This window comes from Nerophis ophidion, linkage group LG12 (genome assembly GCF_033978795.1).
Source record: "Nerophis ophidion isolate RoL-2023_Sa linkage group LG12, RoL_Noph_v1.0, whole genome shotgun sequence".
Taxonomy (NCBI): domain Eukaryota; kingdom Metazoa; phylum Chordata; class Actinopteri; order Syngnathiformes; family Syngnathidae; genus Nerophis; species Nerophis ophidion.
The window spans coordinates 51229296-51243873 of NC_084622.1; the positions used below are offsets into that span (position 1 = coordinate 51229296).

The 14578-nt window shown below is 43.7% G+C and overlaps 1 protein-coding gene across 1 annotated transcript in view; it reads right to left on the reverse strand.

The window, feature by feature from the left end:
* Positions 1-14578, reverse strand: part of LOC133563536 (phosphatidylinositol 3-kinase C2 domain-containing subunit gamma-like) — a 74971-nt gene that overhangs the window by 1310 nt on the left and 59083 nt on the right. Inside the window, exons 28-32 of the mRNA XM_061917706.1 lie at positions 13752-13870; positions 11106-11202; positions 10965-11031; positions 4084-4163; positions 3886-4011 (exon numbers count right to left, since the gene is read on the reverse strand). Of these exons, the coding sequence (XP_061773690.1) occupies positions 3886-4011; positions 4084-4163; positions 10965-11031; positions 11106-11202; positions 13752-13870 (489 nt within the window). The remainder of the gene's footprint in view (positions 1-3885; positions 4012-4083; positions 4164-10964; positions 11032-11105; positions 11203-13751; positions 13871-14578) is intronic.

Consider the following 14578-nt stretch of genomic DNA (forward strand, 5'->3'; position numbering starts at 1 on the left):
CTTGCCCAAGGACACAACGGCAGTGACTAGGATGGCGGAAGCGGGAATCGAACCTGCAACCCTCAAGTTGCTGGCACGGCTGCTCTACCAACGGCCAACCGAGCTATGCCGTTAGAGTCTTCTGGAAAATCCAGGAGGGTTGGCAAGTATGCTTGTATGTGTAAAAACCTTTTCAAAGATTTATTTAACACAAAATACTTTCTTGGCAGAGGAAAATGTTTTATAATATTGTTCTGGCTACTTCATCAGTTTTGAGTGTTTCGATGCGATTATCTTTTTCCATTTTAATTTTCCAGAATTTTAGTGACATGCACCTGGGGATAGGCCCCTCCTTCCAAAGACATGCACCTGGGGATAGGCCCCTCCCACCTCCAAAGACATGCACCTGGGGATAGGCCCCTCCCTCCTCCAAAGACATGCACCTGGGGATAGGCCCCTCCCACCTCCAAAGACATGCACCTGGGGATAGGCCCCTCCCACCTCCAAAGACATGCACCTGGGGATAGGCCCCTCCTTCCAAAGACATGCACCTGGGGATAGGCCCCTCCCACCTCCAAAGACATGCACCTGGGGATAGGCCCCTCCCACCTCCAAAGACATGCACCTGGGGATAGGCCCCTCCCACCTCCAAAGACATGCACCTGGGGATAGGCCCCTCCCACCTCCAAAGACATGCAGCTGGGGATAGGCCCCTCCCACCTCCAAAGACATGCAGCTGGGGATAGGCCCCTCCCACCTCCAAAGACATGCAGCTGGGGATAGGCCCCTCCCACCTCCAAAGACATGCACCTGGGGATAGGCCCCTCCCACCTCCAAAGACATGCAGCTGGGGATAGGCCCCTCCCACCTCCAAAGACATGCAGCTGGGGATAGGCCCCTCCCACCTCCAAAGACATGCAGCTGGGGATAGGCCCCTCCCACCTCCAAAGACATGCACCTGGGGATAGGTTGATTGGCAACCCTAAATGGTCCCTAGTGTGTGAATGTGAATGTGAATGTTGTCTATCTGTGTTGGCCCTCTGATAAGGTGGCGACTTGTCCAGGGTGTACGCTGCCTTCCGCCCGATTGTAGCTGAGATAGGCGCCAGCGACCCCAAAAAGGGAATAAGCGATAGAAAATGGATGGATGGATGGAATAAAAAAAGTGCATTGGGTTTGTCATGTTCGGTTTATGTGATGTCACGCAAAATCATTTTGTGTTGGAGGAGTTCAAGTACCTCAGAGTCTTGCTCAAGAGTGAGGGAAGAGTGGATGGTGAGATCGACAGGCGGATCGGTGCGGCGTCTTCAGTAATGCGGACGTTGTACCGATCCGTTGTGGTGAAGAAGGAGCTGAGCCGGAAGGCAAAGCTCTCAATTTACCGGTCGATCTACGTTCCCATCCTCACCTATGGTCATGAGCTTTGGGTCATGACCGAAAGGATAAGATCACGGGTACAAGCGGCCCAAATGAGCTTCCTCTCTGGTCTCCCCCTTAGAGATAGGGTGAGAAGCTCTGCCATCCGGGAGGAACTCAAAGTAAAGCTGCTGCTCCTCCACATGGAGAGGAGCCAGATGAGGTGGTTCTGGGGAAGACCCAGGACATGTTGGGAAGACTAAGTCTCCCGGCTGGCCTGGGAACGCCTCGAGATCCCCCGGGAGGAGCTGGGCCAAGTGGCTCGGGAGAAGAAAGTCTGGGCTTCTCTGCTTAGGCTGCTGCCCCCATGACCCGACCTCAGATAAGCAGAAGAAGATGGATGGATGGATTTCAAACTGCTTTAAGTATCGATTTATATCTCTAAGAAAGCCCCGGCTGTAAGGTTAATGTGCATAATTTAATATTTTAGTTGCTCAGACAGTAATGTTTTTATACAAGTTTGAATGGGTTTTTTTTTTTTTTTTTAATGGACAAATACATTAATGATTCTTGTTTTCATGTTAGCAATTAAGTTCAGTAAATGAGCAGCATCACCAGTCCACCACTTGAAGTGTCGTCAATCATAATTTTATGAACATTCTACAAACCCCATTTCCATATGAGTTGGGAAATTGTGTTAGATGTAAATATAAACGGAATGAAATGATTTGCAAATCCTTTTCAACCCATATTCAGTTGAATGCACTACAAAGACAACATATTTGATGTTCAAACTTATAAAGTTTATTTTTTTTTGCAAATAATTAACTTAGAATTTCATGGCTGCAACACATGCCAAAGTAGTTGGGAAAGGGCATGTTCATCACTGTGTTACATCACCTTTTCTTTTAACAACACTCAATAAACGTTTGGGAACTGAGGAAACTAATTGTTGAAGCTTTGAAAGTGGAATTCTTTGCCATTCTTGTTTTATGTAGAGCTTCAGTCGTTCAACAGTCCTGGGTCTCCGCTGTCGTATTTTACGCTTCATAATGCGCCACACATTTTCCATGGGAGACAGGTCTGGACTGCAGGCGGGCCAGGAAAGTACCTGCACTCTTTTACTACGAATCTACGCTGTTGTAACATGTGGCTTGGCATTGTCTTGCTGAAATAAGCAGGGGCGTCCATGAAAAAGACTGCGCTTAGATGGCAGCATATGTTGTTCCAAAACCTGTATGTACCTTTCAGCATTAATGGTGCCTTCACAGATGTGTAAGTTACCCATGCCTTGGGCACTAATGCACTCCCATACCATCACACATGCTGGCTTTTGAACTTTGCGCCTATAACAATCCGAATGGTTTGCTTCCCCTTTGGTCCGGATGACACCATGTCGAATATTTCCAAAAACAATTTGAAATGTGGACTCGTCAGACCACAGAACACTCTTCCACTTTGTATCAGTCCATCTTAGATGATCTCGGGCCCAGAGAAGCCGACGGCGTTTCTGGATGTTGTTGATAAATGGCTTTCGCTTTGCATAGTAGAGCTTTAACTTGCACTTACAGATGTAGCGACAAATTGTATTTAGTGACAGTGGTTTTCTGAAGTGTTCCTGAGCCCATGTGGTGATATCCTTTAGAGATGGATGTTGGTTTTTGATACAGTGCCGTCTGAGGGAAGGAAGGTCACGGTCATTCAATGTTGGTTTCCGGCCATGCCGCTTACGTGGAGTGATTTCTCCAAATTTTCTGAACCTTTTGATGATATTATGGAGCGTCGATGTTGAAATCCCTAAATTTCTTGCAATTGCACTTTGAGAAACGTTGTTCTTAAACTGTTTGACTATTTGCTCACACAGTTGTGGACAAAGGGGTGTACCTCGCCCCATCCTTTCTTGTGAAAGACTGAGCATTTTTTGGGGAAGCTGTTTTTATAGCCAATTAGCCTGCACACCTGTGGGATGTTCCAAATAAGTGTTTGATGAGCATTCCTCAACTTTATCGGTATTTATTGCCACCTTTCCCAACTTCTTTGTCACGTGTTGCTGGCATCAAATTCTAAAGTTAATGATTATTTGCACAAAAAAAAAGTTTCCGGCGTGGCGCAGTGGTCCCTGGTTCAATCCCCACCTAGTACAAACCTCGTTATGTCTGTTGTGCCCTTGAGCAAGACGCTGGTTAGCACCTTGCATGGCAGCTCCCTCCATCAGTGTGTGGATGTGGAAGTAGTGTCAAAGCGCTTTGAGTACCTTGAAGGTAGAAAAGCGCTATACAAGTATAACCATTTTATCATTTATGAGTTTGAACATCAAAGGTTGTCTTTGTAGCATATTCAACTGAATATGGGTTGAAAAGGATTTGCAAATCATTCCGTTTAAATGAACATTAACACAATTTCCCAACTCATATGGAAACGGGGTGTGTAACTTAAAAGGGTAATGCTAAGTGTTGGATGTTTTACCCACGATTCATCATTCCCACGTTTACAGAAATAGCGTGAAACAAACAAGCAGACCTCGCAGTGAACGTCCAATAAAAGTTGTACCAGTTCGTTGAAGGTGGGGTTGTCATGATTCCGCACCACCTTGGTCTTCCTCCTGGATCTCTTTGTGAGGTCTGGTCTCAGACACGTCACCACGTAGGCGTCTGGATTAGAGCCGTTTGGCGCCTTCTGGTGACAACAAGCCCCGTGGCGACTGTTAAGTCACCTACAAGTCATGCTGATCTTGTCATTGGAACTTACGATGTTCTTCAGGTGTTTCACCAGGACGGAGAGCTTTCTGTCGGTGTAAGAAATGAAGAGCTGGATTTGAGGAGAGTCTCCTGTAATGAAGTCAACATATAAATGTGATATTATTATTATTATTATTATTATTACTATGATATATTATTATTATTAAATGTGATAGTCATCATTGTCACCGACGTCCCACTGGGTGTGAATTTTTCCTTGCCCTTATGTGGGCCTACCGAGGATGTCGTAGTGGTTTGTGCAGCCCTTTGAGACACTAGTGATTTAGGGCTATATAAGTAAACATTGATTGATTGATTGATATTGTCAACATCAGCTTATATCTGAAATAAATACTGTAAAACCTAGAGTTGTACAATAGACAATATATATTTGGCCGACCACAGCGCTTTTATTGCTGACGATGCACGCAGGTGACACGTTCTTGAAAGGGACCAGCGGTAGAAAATGGATGGATGGAAGTTCTCAACACCGTGTAGCTCAGAGCTGGGCAAATATATGGACTTTAAGGCCACAATTGAGATGAAAAAAATGTGTCTGGGGGGCCAAAGTGTAAGTGTGTACACATATATACACATTCAGCTGTAAAAATGTACCGTACAGTTTGTTCGTTTGGGGCCTTTTTTTCAGCAACGCTGATAGCAAAAGTCACAATAGAATTCTAAAAATAGATCACCTCAAAAAAACGGAATGGAATTTTACAGTTTTTTTACTGAAAAGTACATAAAAATAAATAAAGTGAGATTTACAATATCAACTATGAACGATAAAACACTGAATATTAACAACATATGAATAGTGTTCCTCTTTTACTTCTCTGGTCAAGCAAAACTCAACAAAACTCCCCATAAAACACCAGTAAAATATGAAGGCAAAGGGTAATAAACACCTACATTATGATATATTGTCATGTAAAAATCTGCTTTCTGTTTCTGACACAGGTGTTTCTGGCTGGCTGCTCTGAAAACAAACCCCGCCCACTCTACTTTGTTCCTGGTCTAATTACCGTAATAACTTCTATAACACCCGAAAGCACAGATTTCAACCATTGAAATACTTTCTATTAGAGATGTCCGATAATGGCTTTTCGGCCGATTTCGTCCAACTCTTAATTACTGATTCCGATATCAACCGAGACTGATATATACCTTGGTAGAATTCAATCAATGTTTATTTATATAGCCCTAAATCACAAATGTTTCAAAGGACTGTACAAACCATTACGACTACGACATCCTCGGAAGAACCCACAAAAGGGCAAGGAAAACTCACACCCAGTGGGACGCCAGTGACAATGCTGACTATGAGAAACCTTGGAGAGGACCTCAGATGTGGGCAACCCCCCCCCCCCCCCCCTCTAGGGGACCGAAAGCAATGGATGTCGAGCGGGTCTAACATGATACTGTGAAAGTTCAATCCATAGTGGCTCCAACACAGCCGCGAGAGTTCAGTTCAAAGCAGATCCAAGACAGCAGCGAGAGTCCCGTCCACAGGAAACCATCCCAAGCGGAGGCGGATCAGCAGCGTAGAGATGTCCCCAACCGATACACAGGCGAGCGGTCCATCCTGGGTCTCGACTCTGGACAGCCAGTACTTCATCAATGGTCCATTAGTGACAGTGGTTTTCTGAAGTGTTCCTGAGCCCATGTGGTGATATCCTTTAGAGATTGATGTCGGTTTTTGATACAGTGCCGTCTGAGGGATCGAAGGTCCCGGTCATTCAATGTTGGTTTCCGGCCATGGCGCTTATGTGGAGTGATTTCTCCAGATTAACACATTATTATGCCTTATTTTGTTGTGATGCCCCACTGGATGCATTAAACTATGTAACTTTACCATGAATTGATTAACGTGGACCCCGACTTAAACCAGTTGAATAACTTATTGGGGTGTTACCATTTAGTGGTCAATTGTAGGGAATATGTACTGTACTGTGCAATCTAATAATAAAAGTTTCAATTAATCAATTGATCAAAAACAAGGTTTTCCAAAATAAAAGAACAACTTTAACTTCAGTTATGGAAAAAAAGGGGGGGTGCGGGGTTTGGTTGTAGCAGGGGGTGTATATTGTAGCGTCCCAGAAGAGTTAGTGCTGCAAAGGGTTCTGGGTATATGTTCTGCTGTATTTATGTTGTGTTACGGTGCGGATGTTCTCCCGAAATGTGTTTGTCATTCTTGTTTGGTGTGGGTTCACAGCGTGGCGCATATTTTTAACAGTGTTAAAGTTGTTTATACGGCCAGCCTCAGTGTGACCTGTATGCAGTGTTAATTTTGACAGCAAAATTTGATTGAGTTTGAGTCATAGTCCTTTGACTAAAATGTAATTTAGTTATTTAAATGGTTTTAGTTTTAGTCTTGTTTTAGTTGACGAAATATAAGATTATAGTCGACGAAAACTACAGTAGATTTAGTCGACTAAAGGGTAATATGTAAACTTTCCCTTCAATTTCTGAAAGTCAAAGCAAAACAGGGAAAAATCACCGATACAAGTCACATTTTGATGAAACTCATGTCTCAAATGTAGTATTTCACGAGTCCATCCATCCATCCATCTTCTTCCGCTTATCCGAGGTCGGGTCGCGGGGGCAACAGCCTAAGCAGTAAGCCGTGTAATAAACGGGATGACGTCGAGTGAGTTGTATGTTGTGGAAAATGCTGACCTGTGTGTGGATTTCGGGATGATTCGACTGTAAATGTCGCTTAAAGTTTGTTGTGTTTTTCCCCGTAATCCTCGCGCTGCATTTCTTACACTGCGTCTGATTGGTTCTCTTCCCAACTCCTCCCGCCTCTTCCTAACGAAATGAGTTCCGATTGGATCTCGTCTCTGGCAGACATTTTCGTCTCGTTTTTATTCGTTGACGAATAAGTCAATACACCTCGTCATCGTCTTAGTCCACGTAAATTATTTTTTATTTAGTGATTCCCAAAGCCCGAAAAAAGTCTGCGGGCTATAGAGCGTTTTCCGTTCGGGCTCCAGTACTCTGGAATGCCCTCCCGGTAACAGTTCGAGATGCCACCTCAGTAGAAGCATTTAAATCTCACCTTAAAACTCATTTGTATACTCTAGCCTTTAAATAGACTCCCTTTTTAGACCAGTTGATCTGCCGTTTCTTTTCTTTTTCTCCTATGTCCCACTCTCCCTTGTGGAGGGGGTCCGGTCCGATCCGGTGGCCATGTACTGCTCGCCTGTGTATCGGCTGGAGACATCTCTGCGCTGCTGATCCAACTCCACTTGGGATGGTTTCCTGTGAACGGGACTCTCGCTGCTGTGTTGGATCAACTTTGGACTGGACTCTCGCGGCTGTGTTGGATCCATTGTGGATTGAACTTTCACAGTATCATGTTAGACCTGCTCGACATCCATTGCTTTCCTCCTCTCCAAGGTTCTCATAGTCATCATTGTCACCGACCTCCCACTGGGTGTGAGTTTTCCTTGCCCTTATGTGGGCCTACCGAGGATGTGGTAGTGGTTTGTGTAGCCCTTTGAGACACTAGTGATATAGGGCTATATAAGTAAACATTAATTGATTTAGTTATTGTCTCGTTTTAGTCAGGAAAAAAAAGGTCGTCGACGATAACTATGACGAAAATTTTCCGTCAACAAAATTAACACTGCCTGTATGGCTGTTGACCAAGTATGCATTGCATTCACTTCTGTGTGTGAAAAGGCACAGATATTATGTGATTGGACCGGCATGAACGGCAGTGCCTTTAAGGTTTATTGGCGCTCTGTCCTCCTCCTTACGCCCGTGTACACAGCGGTATTTCAAAAAGTCAGAAATTTAGCTCTTTGAAACAGAAACCGATAATTTCCAATACTACATTTTAAAGCATTTGTCAGCCGATCTGAAAAAAAAAAATGTAGAACGTCCTGCGGGTCAGATTGAAAAATCTTAACGAGCCATATTTTGTCCAGATCTGATGTAGCGTTTTTGTTAGCGGCCGAGAATACAAGAAAGCCAATCCAACCGCTAAGTTAGCTCTCTTGAAAGTGAATTGGGTGGGCTGATTGATACAAATATGGACAGAAACGACACAGAGTAAAGTTAAAGTAGCAATGATTGTCACACACTCACTAGTTGTGGTGAAATTATTCTCCGCATTTGATCCATCACCCTTGATCACCCCCTGGGAGGTGAGGGGAGCAGTGGGCAGCAGTGGTGGCCACGCCTGGGAATAATTTTTGATGATTTAACCCCCAATTCCAACGCTTGATGCTGAGTGCCAAGCAGGAAGGTAATGTGTCCCATATTTATAGTCTTTGGTATGACTCGGCCGGGGTTTGAACTCACGACCTACCGATCTCAGGGCGGACACTCTAACCACTAGGCCATTAGAGTGAAAAGCAAATTTTATTTTCACTCGCATACAAAACATTCTAACCTGGATTGTTTCCCTGGCTTGGAGGCTCTCCCGAAGGACAGTGCAGCGAAGACACAACAAACTCCCTTCTTGTCTCTCATGCACACACACCTGTTGTTGTTGACTTTGGACTAGCGACTGCACGACATCAAGGCCGCGGAACAGAGACACACTGCAGGCTTACACATACACACCAGCCCCCCAATAAAAATCCCATAGGGGTGATGGAAGGATGGTCAGCGCCTGAGAGCTGCGGCCTGCCACCATGACCCCGCACTCCCTCCCCTCTGTTGCTAGATATCTGGAGATGTATGTTGTAATATGTATATGTGCTTTGCTATGGATGTTTTTCCCCACTTCAGACTGGACCCCCTTAGGAGCCCAGTCTAGATTGCATTTTTTTACTCATCCTTCCCCAGCGTTTACCTTTTTCCCCATCATTTACAGGGCGCCATCAGCGTTCTTGTTCTGTAACCCTGAACACTGTTTGTTTGTCTAATCTTGAACAGGTTTGTGCTGAAAACAAAGTTTTGTTGTACTTGTGCAATGACAATAAAGACCAAAACTACCCGGTCCTATGAGAAGGTGAGCACAGCTCCTAGATTAGGTGTCAAAGTCGTTGATTGATTCCCGAGCGCGGCCACCGCTGCTGCTCACTGCTCCCCTCACCTCCCAGGGGGTGATCAAGGGTGATGGGTCAAATGCAGATAATAATTTGGCCACAGCTAGTGTGTGTGTGTGAGACAATCATTGCTACTTTTTTTTAACTGAATATGCAAAAAGCCCCGGAAATTCCAGACTATTTTACGAGGGAGAAAATATCACCTTGTGGTTTCAAAACCAATTAAAGCTGCAAGCAGCGTTGGTCGGGTCTGCCTTTGGCCGCTGCCAAGCACTGATCTTAGTCAGACCTACATAGAGGTTTTTGTTCCATGTCTCTACGACATTCCTAACAGACGTTACAAGCAGTTTTGTCTGGGTTTTTTCCTAGGGGGCGCTGAAGCGCAATTTTGATTTTTAGGGTTTGGTTTTTTTATTAGATGGCAATTTTCGCCAGTCCTGATGTGTGTGTAAAATTTGGTGAGTTTTAAAGCATGGTAAGGGGGTCAAATTACAGATCGGCGTTTCTGGATGTTGTTGATAAATGGCTTTCGCTTTGTATAGTAGAGCTTTACTTGCACTTTGAAGCATTTTAAAAGGGGTCAAATTGCAGCTCAAAGAGGCAAAAATTATATTTTTTAGGTAACTTTGCGCAGGGGTTCTTTGAAGGCGCGTAAAATCAAAACCGGAGCAGTAATCAAAACTCTGTTCAATACTTTTAATCAGAAGGGTTCAATCTCTCCCCTGTACGAGTTTGAAGCCGAAACGACAAACGCGCTCAGAGGAGATAACTTTTGAAAAAAGGTGACGGGTGTTTACAAAACTTTTATTTTGAAGGGGTAATTGGCAACTTCCTGTTGATTTTTGCTGAAGGATGTCAATGATTAAAATGTAGGTCTAAGTGAGACCTACATAGAAGTTTTTGTTTCATGTCTTTCTGGCATTCCTACTGGAAGTTACAACCAATTTTGTTTGTGTTTTCTTCCTAGGAGCAGTTTTTGCTGTGTTTTATTCAAAAATTGCGCTAAAGCGAAATTTTGAGTATAGGGATTTGTTTTTTTCATTAGATTGCAATTTTCGCCAGTCCTGATGTGTGTGCCAAGTTTGGTGAGTTTTGAAGCATTTTGAGGGGGTCAAATTACAGCTCATCCATTTTTTTTTTTTTTTTCCATCCATTTCCATCGGGGTCGCGGGGGGCGCTGGCGCCTATCTCAGCTACAATCGGGCGGAAGGCGGGGTACACCCTGGACAAGTCGCCACCTCATCGCAGGGCCAACACAGATAGACAGACAACATTCACACTCACATTCACACACTAGGGCCAATTTAGTGTTGCCAATCAACCTATCCCCAGGTGCATGTCTTTGGACATGCACCTGGGGATACAGCTCAAAGAGGCAAAAATAGCATTTTTTGCGAAAATTTAGCTTTGAATGTGTTTTTGCAAAACTTTGGTTGACTTTTGCCCTAGAAAATAAAATTATGAAATCTAGGTCTAAGTCAGCCCTACATAGAGGTGTTTGTTTCATATCTCTACGACATTGCTAACGGAAGTTACAAGCAGTCTGTTTTTTTTTTCCTAGGGGGCGCTAGTGCGCAATTTAAATTTCTGCGGTTTGGTTGCTTAATATGTTGGGAAGGTACACAGTACCGATGTGTGTGTAAAATTTGGTGAGTTTTGAAGCATGTTAAGGGGGTCAAATTCGAGCGCAAAAGTGCGGAATAATCATAAAGAATAAAACCTTACAGTTTCAATAGGGTCCTTGGCCCATGGCAAAGGACTCCTGTGGAGTCCTTTGCCATGGGCAGGGCGGACCCTAATAATTATCTCTGTAAAGGCAATTTTTTTTTACAGTTTGTGTGTGTGTGTGTGTGTGTGTGTGTGTGTGTGTGTGTGTGTGCAAAATCACCTGTTGCCACATTTCCTTGAGTATCTCTTTTGGGTCCGTCCAAAAACAAGCTGCACACAAATTCATTCTGGAAGCAAAGAGTTGGGAAGGTTGTTGACAACATCGAGGAGAGCAGCGAGAGAGAATATCAACACAACTTACTCCCTTGCAAGGTCCTTCAAAAAGCTGTTTAAGGTATTTATTCAACTGAGACACCTTTCTGCTTGGTGTGAATGTCATCATATACCAGGAGGGGAACCTAGAAGAGTAAACAATTAGGTAAGTACGTCGCATTCAATGTATTTATTATAGCCACAGTGCTGATAATTAGCATGATGACACCAGAAAATAAGTATTTTTATTAGAGATGTCCGATAATATAGGTTGATTGGCAACACTAAATGGTCCCTAGTGTGTGAATGTGAGTGTGAATGTTGTCTATCTGTGTTGGCTCTGTGATGAGGTGGCGACTTGTCCAGGGTGTACCCCGCCTTCCGCCCGATTGTAGCGGAGATAGGCACCAGCACCCCCCACGACCCCAAAGGGAATAAGCGATAGAAATGGATGGATGTCCGATAATGGCTTTTTTGCCGATATCCGATTTTGTCCAACTCTTAATTACTGATTCCGACATCAACCGATATATACAGTCGTTATCATGCCTCATTTTGTTGTGATGCCCTGCAGGATGCATTAAACAATGTTACAAGGTTTTCCAAAATAAATCAACTCAAGTTATGGAAAAAAAATTTCAACATGGCACTGCAATATTTAGGGACCGATGTCCCAAAAGGACAGAGGACCCTATTGAATTTCTAGCCTTTTATTATCATTCTTTATTATTATACCGCCACCTCTTTGAGCTGTAATTTGACCCCCTTAACATGCTTCAAAACTCACCAAATTGAACACACACATCAGGACTGGCGAAAATTGCGATCTAATCAAAAAACAAACCCCAAAAATCTAAATTGCGCACTAGCGCTCCCTAGGAAGAAAACACAGACAAAAGTGTCTCTAACTCCCAGTAAGAATGTCATTGACACATAAAACAAAAACCTCTATGTAGGTCTCACTTAGACCTATATTTCATACACTGACAACCTCCAGCAAAAATCAACAGGAAGTTTGCAATTCCCCCTTCAAAACAAAAGTTGTATAAAAACTGTTTTTTCAAACATGATCTCCTCTGAGCGCGTTTGTCGTGTCGGCTTCATATACGCACAGGAGAGAGATTGAACCCTTCTGATTAAAAGTTGATGAAAAAGTTTTAATTACTGCTCCGGTTTGGATTTTATGAGCCCTCAAAGAACTGCTGCTCTGCTGCTGGTGCGCTGCTGCCATCTCAAGATGGCGGCACCCTGCTCAGACAAACCTGCCTCTAACTCCCAGTAGAAATGTCAGAGACACATGAAACAAAAACCTCAATGTAGGTCTCACTTAGACCCATATTTCATACACTGACAACACTCAGCTAAAATCAACAGGAAGTTTGCCATTCCTCATTCAATACAAAAGAGTCTCTCCATTCCCAATACATTAGAGTCTCAAGATGGCGGCACCCTGCTCAGACAAAACTGCCACTAACTCCCAGTAGGAATGTCAAAGACACATGAAGCAAAAACCTATATGTAGGTCTCACTTAGACCTATATTTCATACACTGACAACCCCCAGCTAAAATCAACAGGAAGTTTGCAATTCCCCCTTGAATACAAAAGATGGCTATAAATACTTGGTTTCGTCGATCGCTGCTTGCAGCTTTAATTATTATTGAAGTTGCAAAGTGCATTATTTTTTCTAACATGCCTCAAAACAGCAGCTTGGAATTTGGGACATGCTCTCCCTGAGAGAGCATGAGGAGGTTGAGGTGGGTTGGGTAGGGTGTAGCGGGGGGTGTATATTGTTGCGTCCCGGAAGTAGGAGGTTTAGGTGGACTGGGTAGGGTGTAGCGGGGGGTGTATATTGTAGAGTCCCGGAAGAGTTAGCGCTGCAATGGGTTCTAGGTATTTTTTCTGTTGTGTTACGGTGCAGATGTTCTCCCGAAATGTGTTTGTCATTCTTGTTTGGTGTGGTTTCACAGTGTGGTGCATATTTGTAACAGTTTTAAAGTTGTTTATACGGCCACCCTCAGAGTGACCTGTATGGCTGTTGACCAAGTATGCCTTGCATTTACTTGTGTGTGTAAAGCCGAAGATATTATGGGATTGGGCCGGTATGCAAAGGCAGTGATGGTAAATGGTAAATGGTTGTACTTGTATGGTGCTTTTCTACCCCTTTTTAAGGAGCCCAATTCACACACACATTCACACACTGATGGAGGGAGCTGCCATGCAAGGCGCTAACCAGCACCCACCAGGAGCAAGGGTGAAGTGTCTTGCTCAGGACACAACGGATGTGACGAGGTTGGTAGTAGGTGGGGATTGAACCAGTAACCCTCAGATTGCTGGCACGGCCACTCTCCCAACTTCGCCACGCCGTCCCCTTTAAGGCACGCCCCCAATATTGTTGTCTGGGTGGAAATCCAGAGAATGGTTGCCCCGGGAGATCTTCGGGAGGGGCAATGAAATTCGGGAGCCTCCCAGGAAAATGGGGAGCGTTGGCAAGTCTGACTGGGAGACACAACTGTCTTTTAAAAAGTCATACATTTTACTTTTTGAAACAGATACCGATAATTTCCGATATTACATTTTAAAGCATTTATCGGCCGATAATACCGGCGGTCCTATATTATCGTACATCTCAAATTTTTATATTAGCAAACAAGCTTACAATCCCCAATAGCAGACTGATTAGTGTTATGACTCACTGAGGCAGAGTGGACTCTATGAAGTGTTTCAGCAGCTGCTTGTGGATCATCTCAAAGTCCTCAAAGGTCATTTCACTATAGACGAAGCCGTCATCAATGGTCACTTTCAGATAATAGATCTGGGGGAAAAAATAAGCATCAATATTATATCAGTGGTGCAGAGTTAGGGTCGTCAACACTTGAAGAAAAACATTTTAAAAACCTTGCAGGGCTGGTCGATCCCATTGTTTTTGACGTTTTAAAGTTATGTAAAAGGAGTTTTGTATCCACAAAGAGTGAATGAAGGCAACTGGACTCATCTTGTATGTTGTAGATGTTTCAACCTTTTTGGATAACATGACCATTATAATCTCCCACAATCCGCACACATTTCTGTACCCTTTGACTACAAATGTACCCTATTTTTCTAGCAATACTACCACGTATATTCTGGTCGTGATCGCCACATGTAACTCAGACAAAAACGATGTCCGAACTTCCCCATTTGTCTTTTTTTTTCTTAACAGAAAAATGTCACTGTGGTAAAAAGTCACATTTGGAGTCTGATTCCCAGAAGCTATTGCTGGTTGCTGCCAGGCTGAGGAGGATTGATTTGAGCCAAGGCAAAAAGATTAAAAAGATGCCAGAAAACTGCAATCAGTTTGATAAATTAGCAATCCGGCATCGATTGGGTTGGACTGAGCATGCAGCAAATATATTCCAATGATGGAATATATTGATATTCTTCCAATTTTTGTATTTTTACAATAATAAAAATACGGGACAAAGAGCCTCCCTTGACAGTTTAAAGGCCTACTGAAAGCCACTACTAGCCACCACATATATCA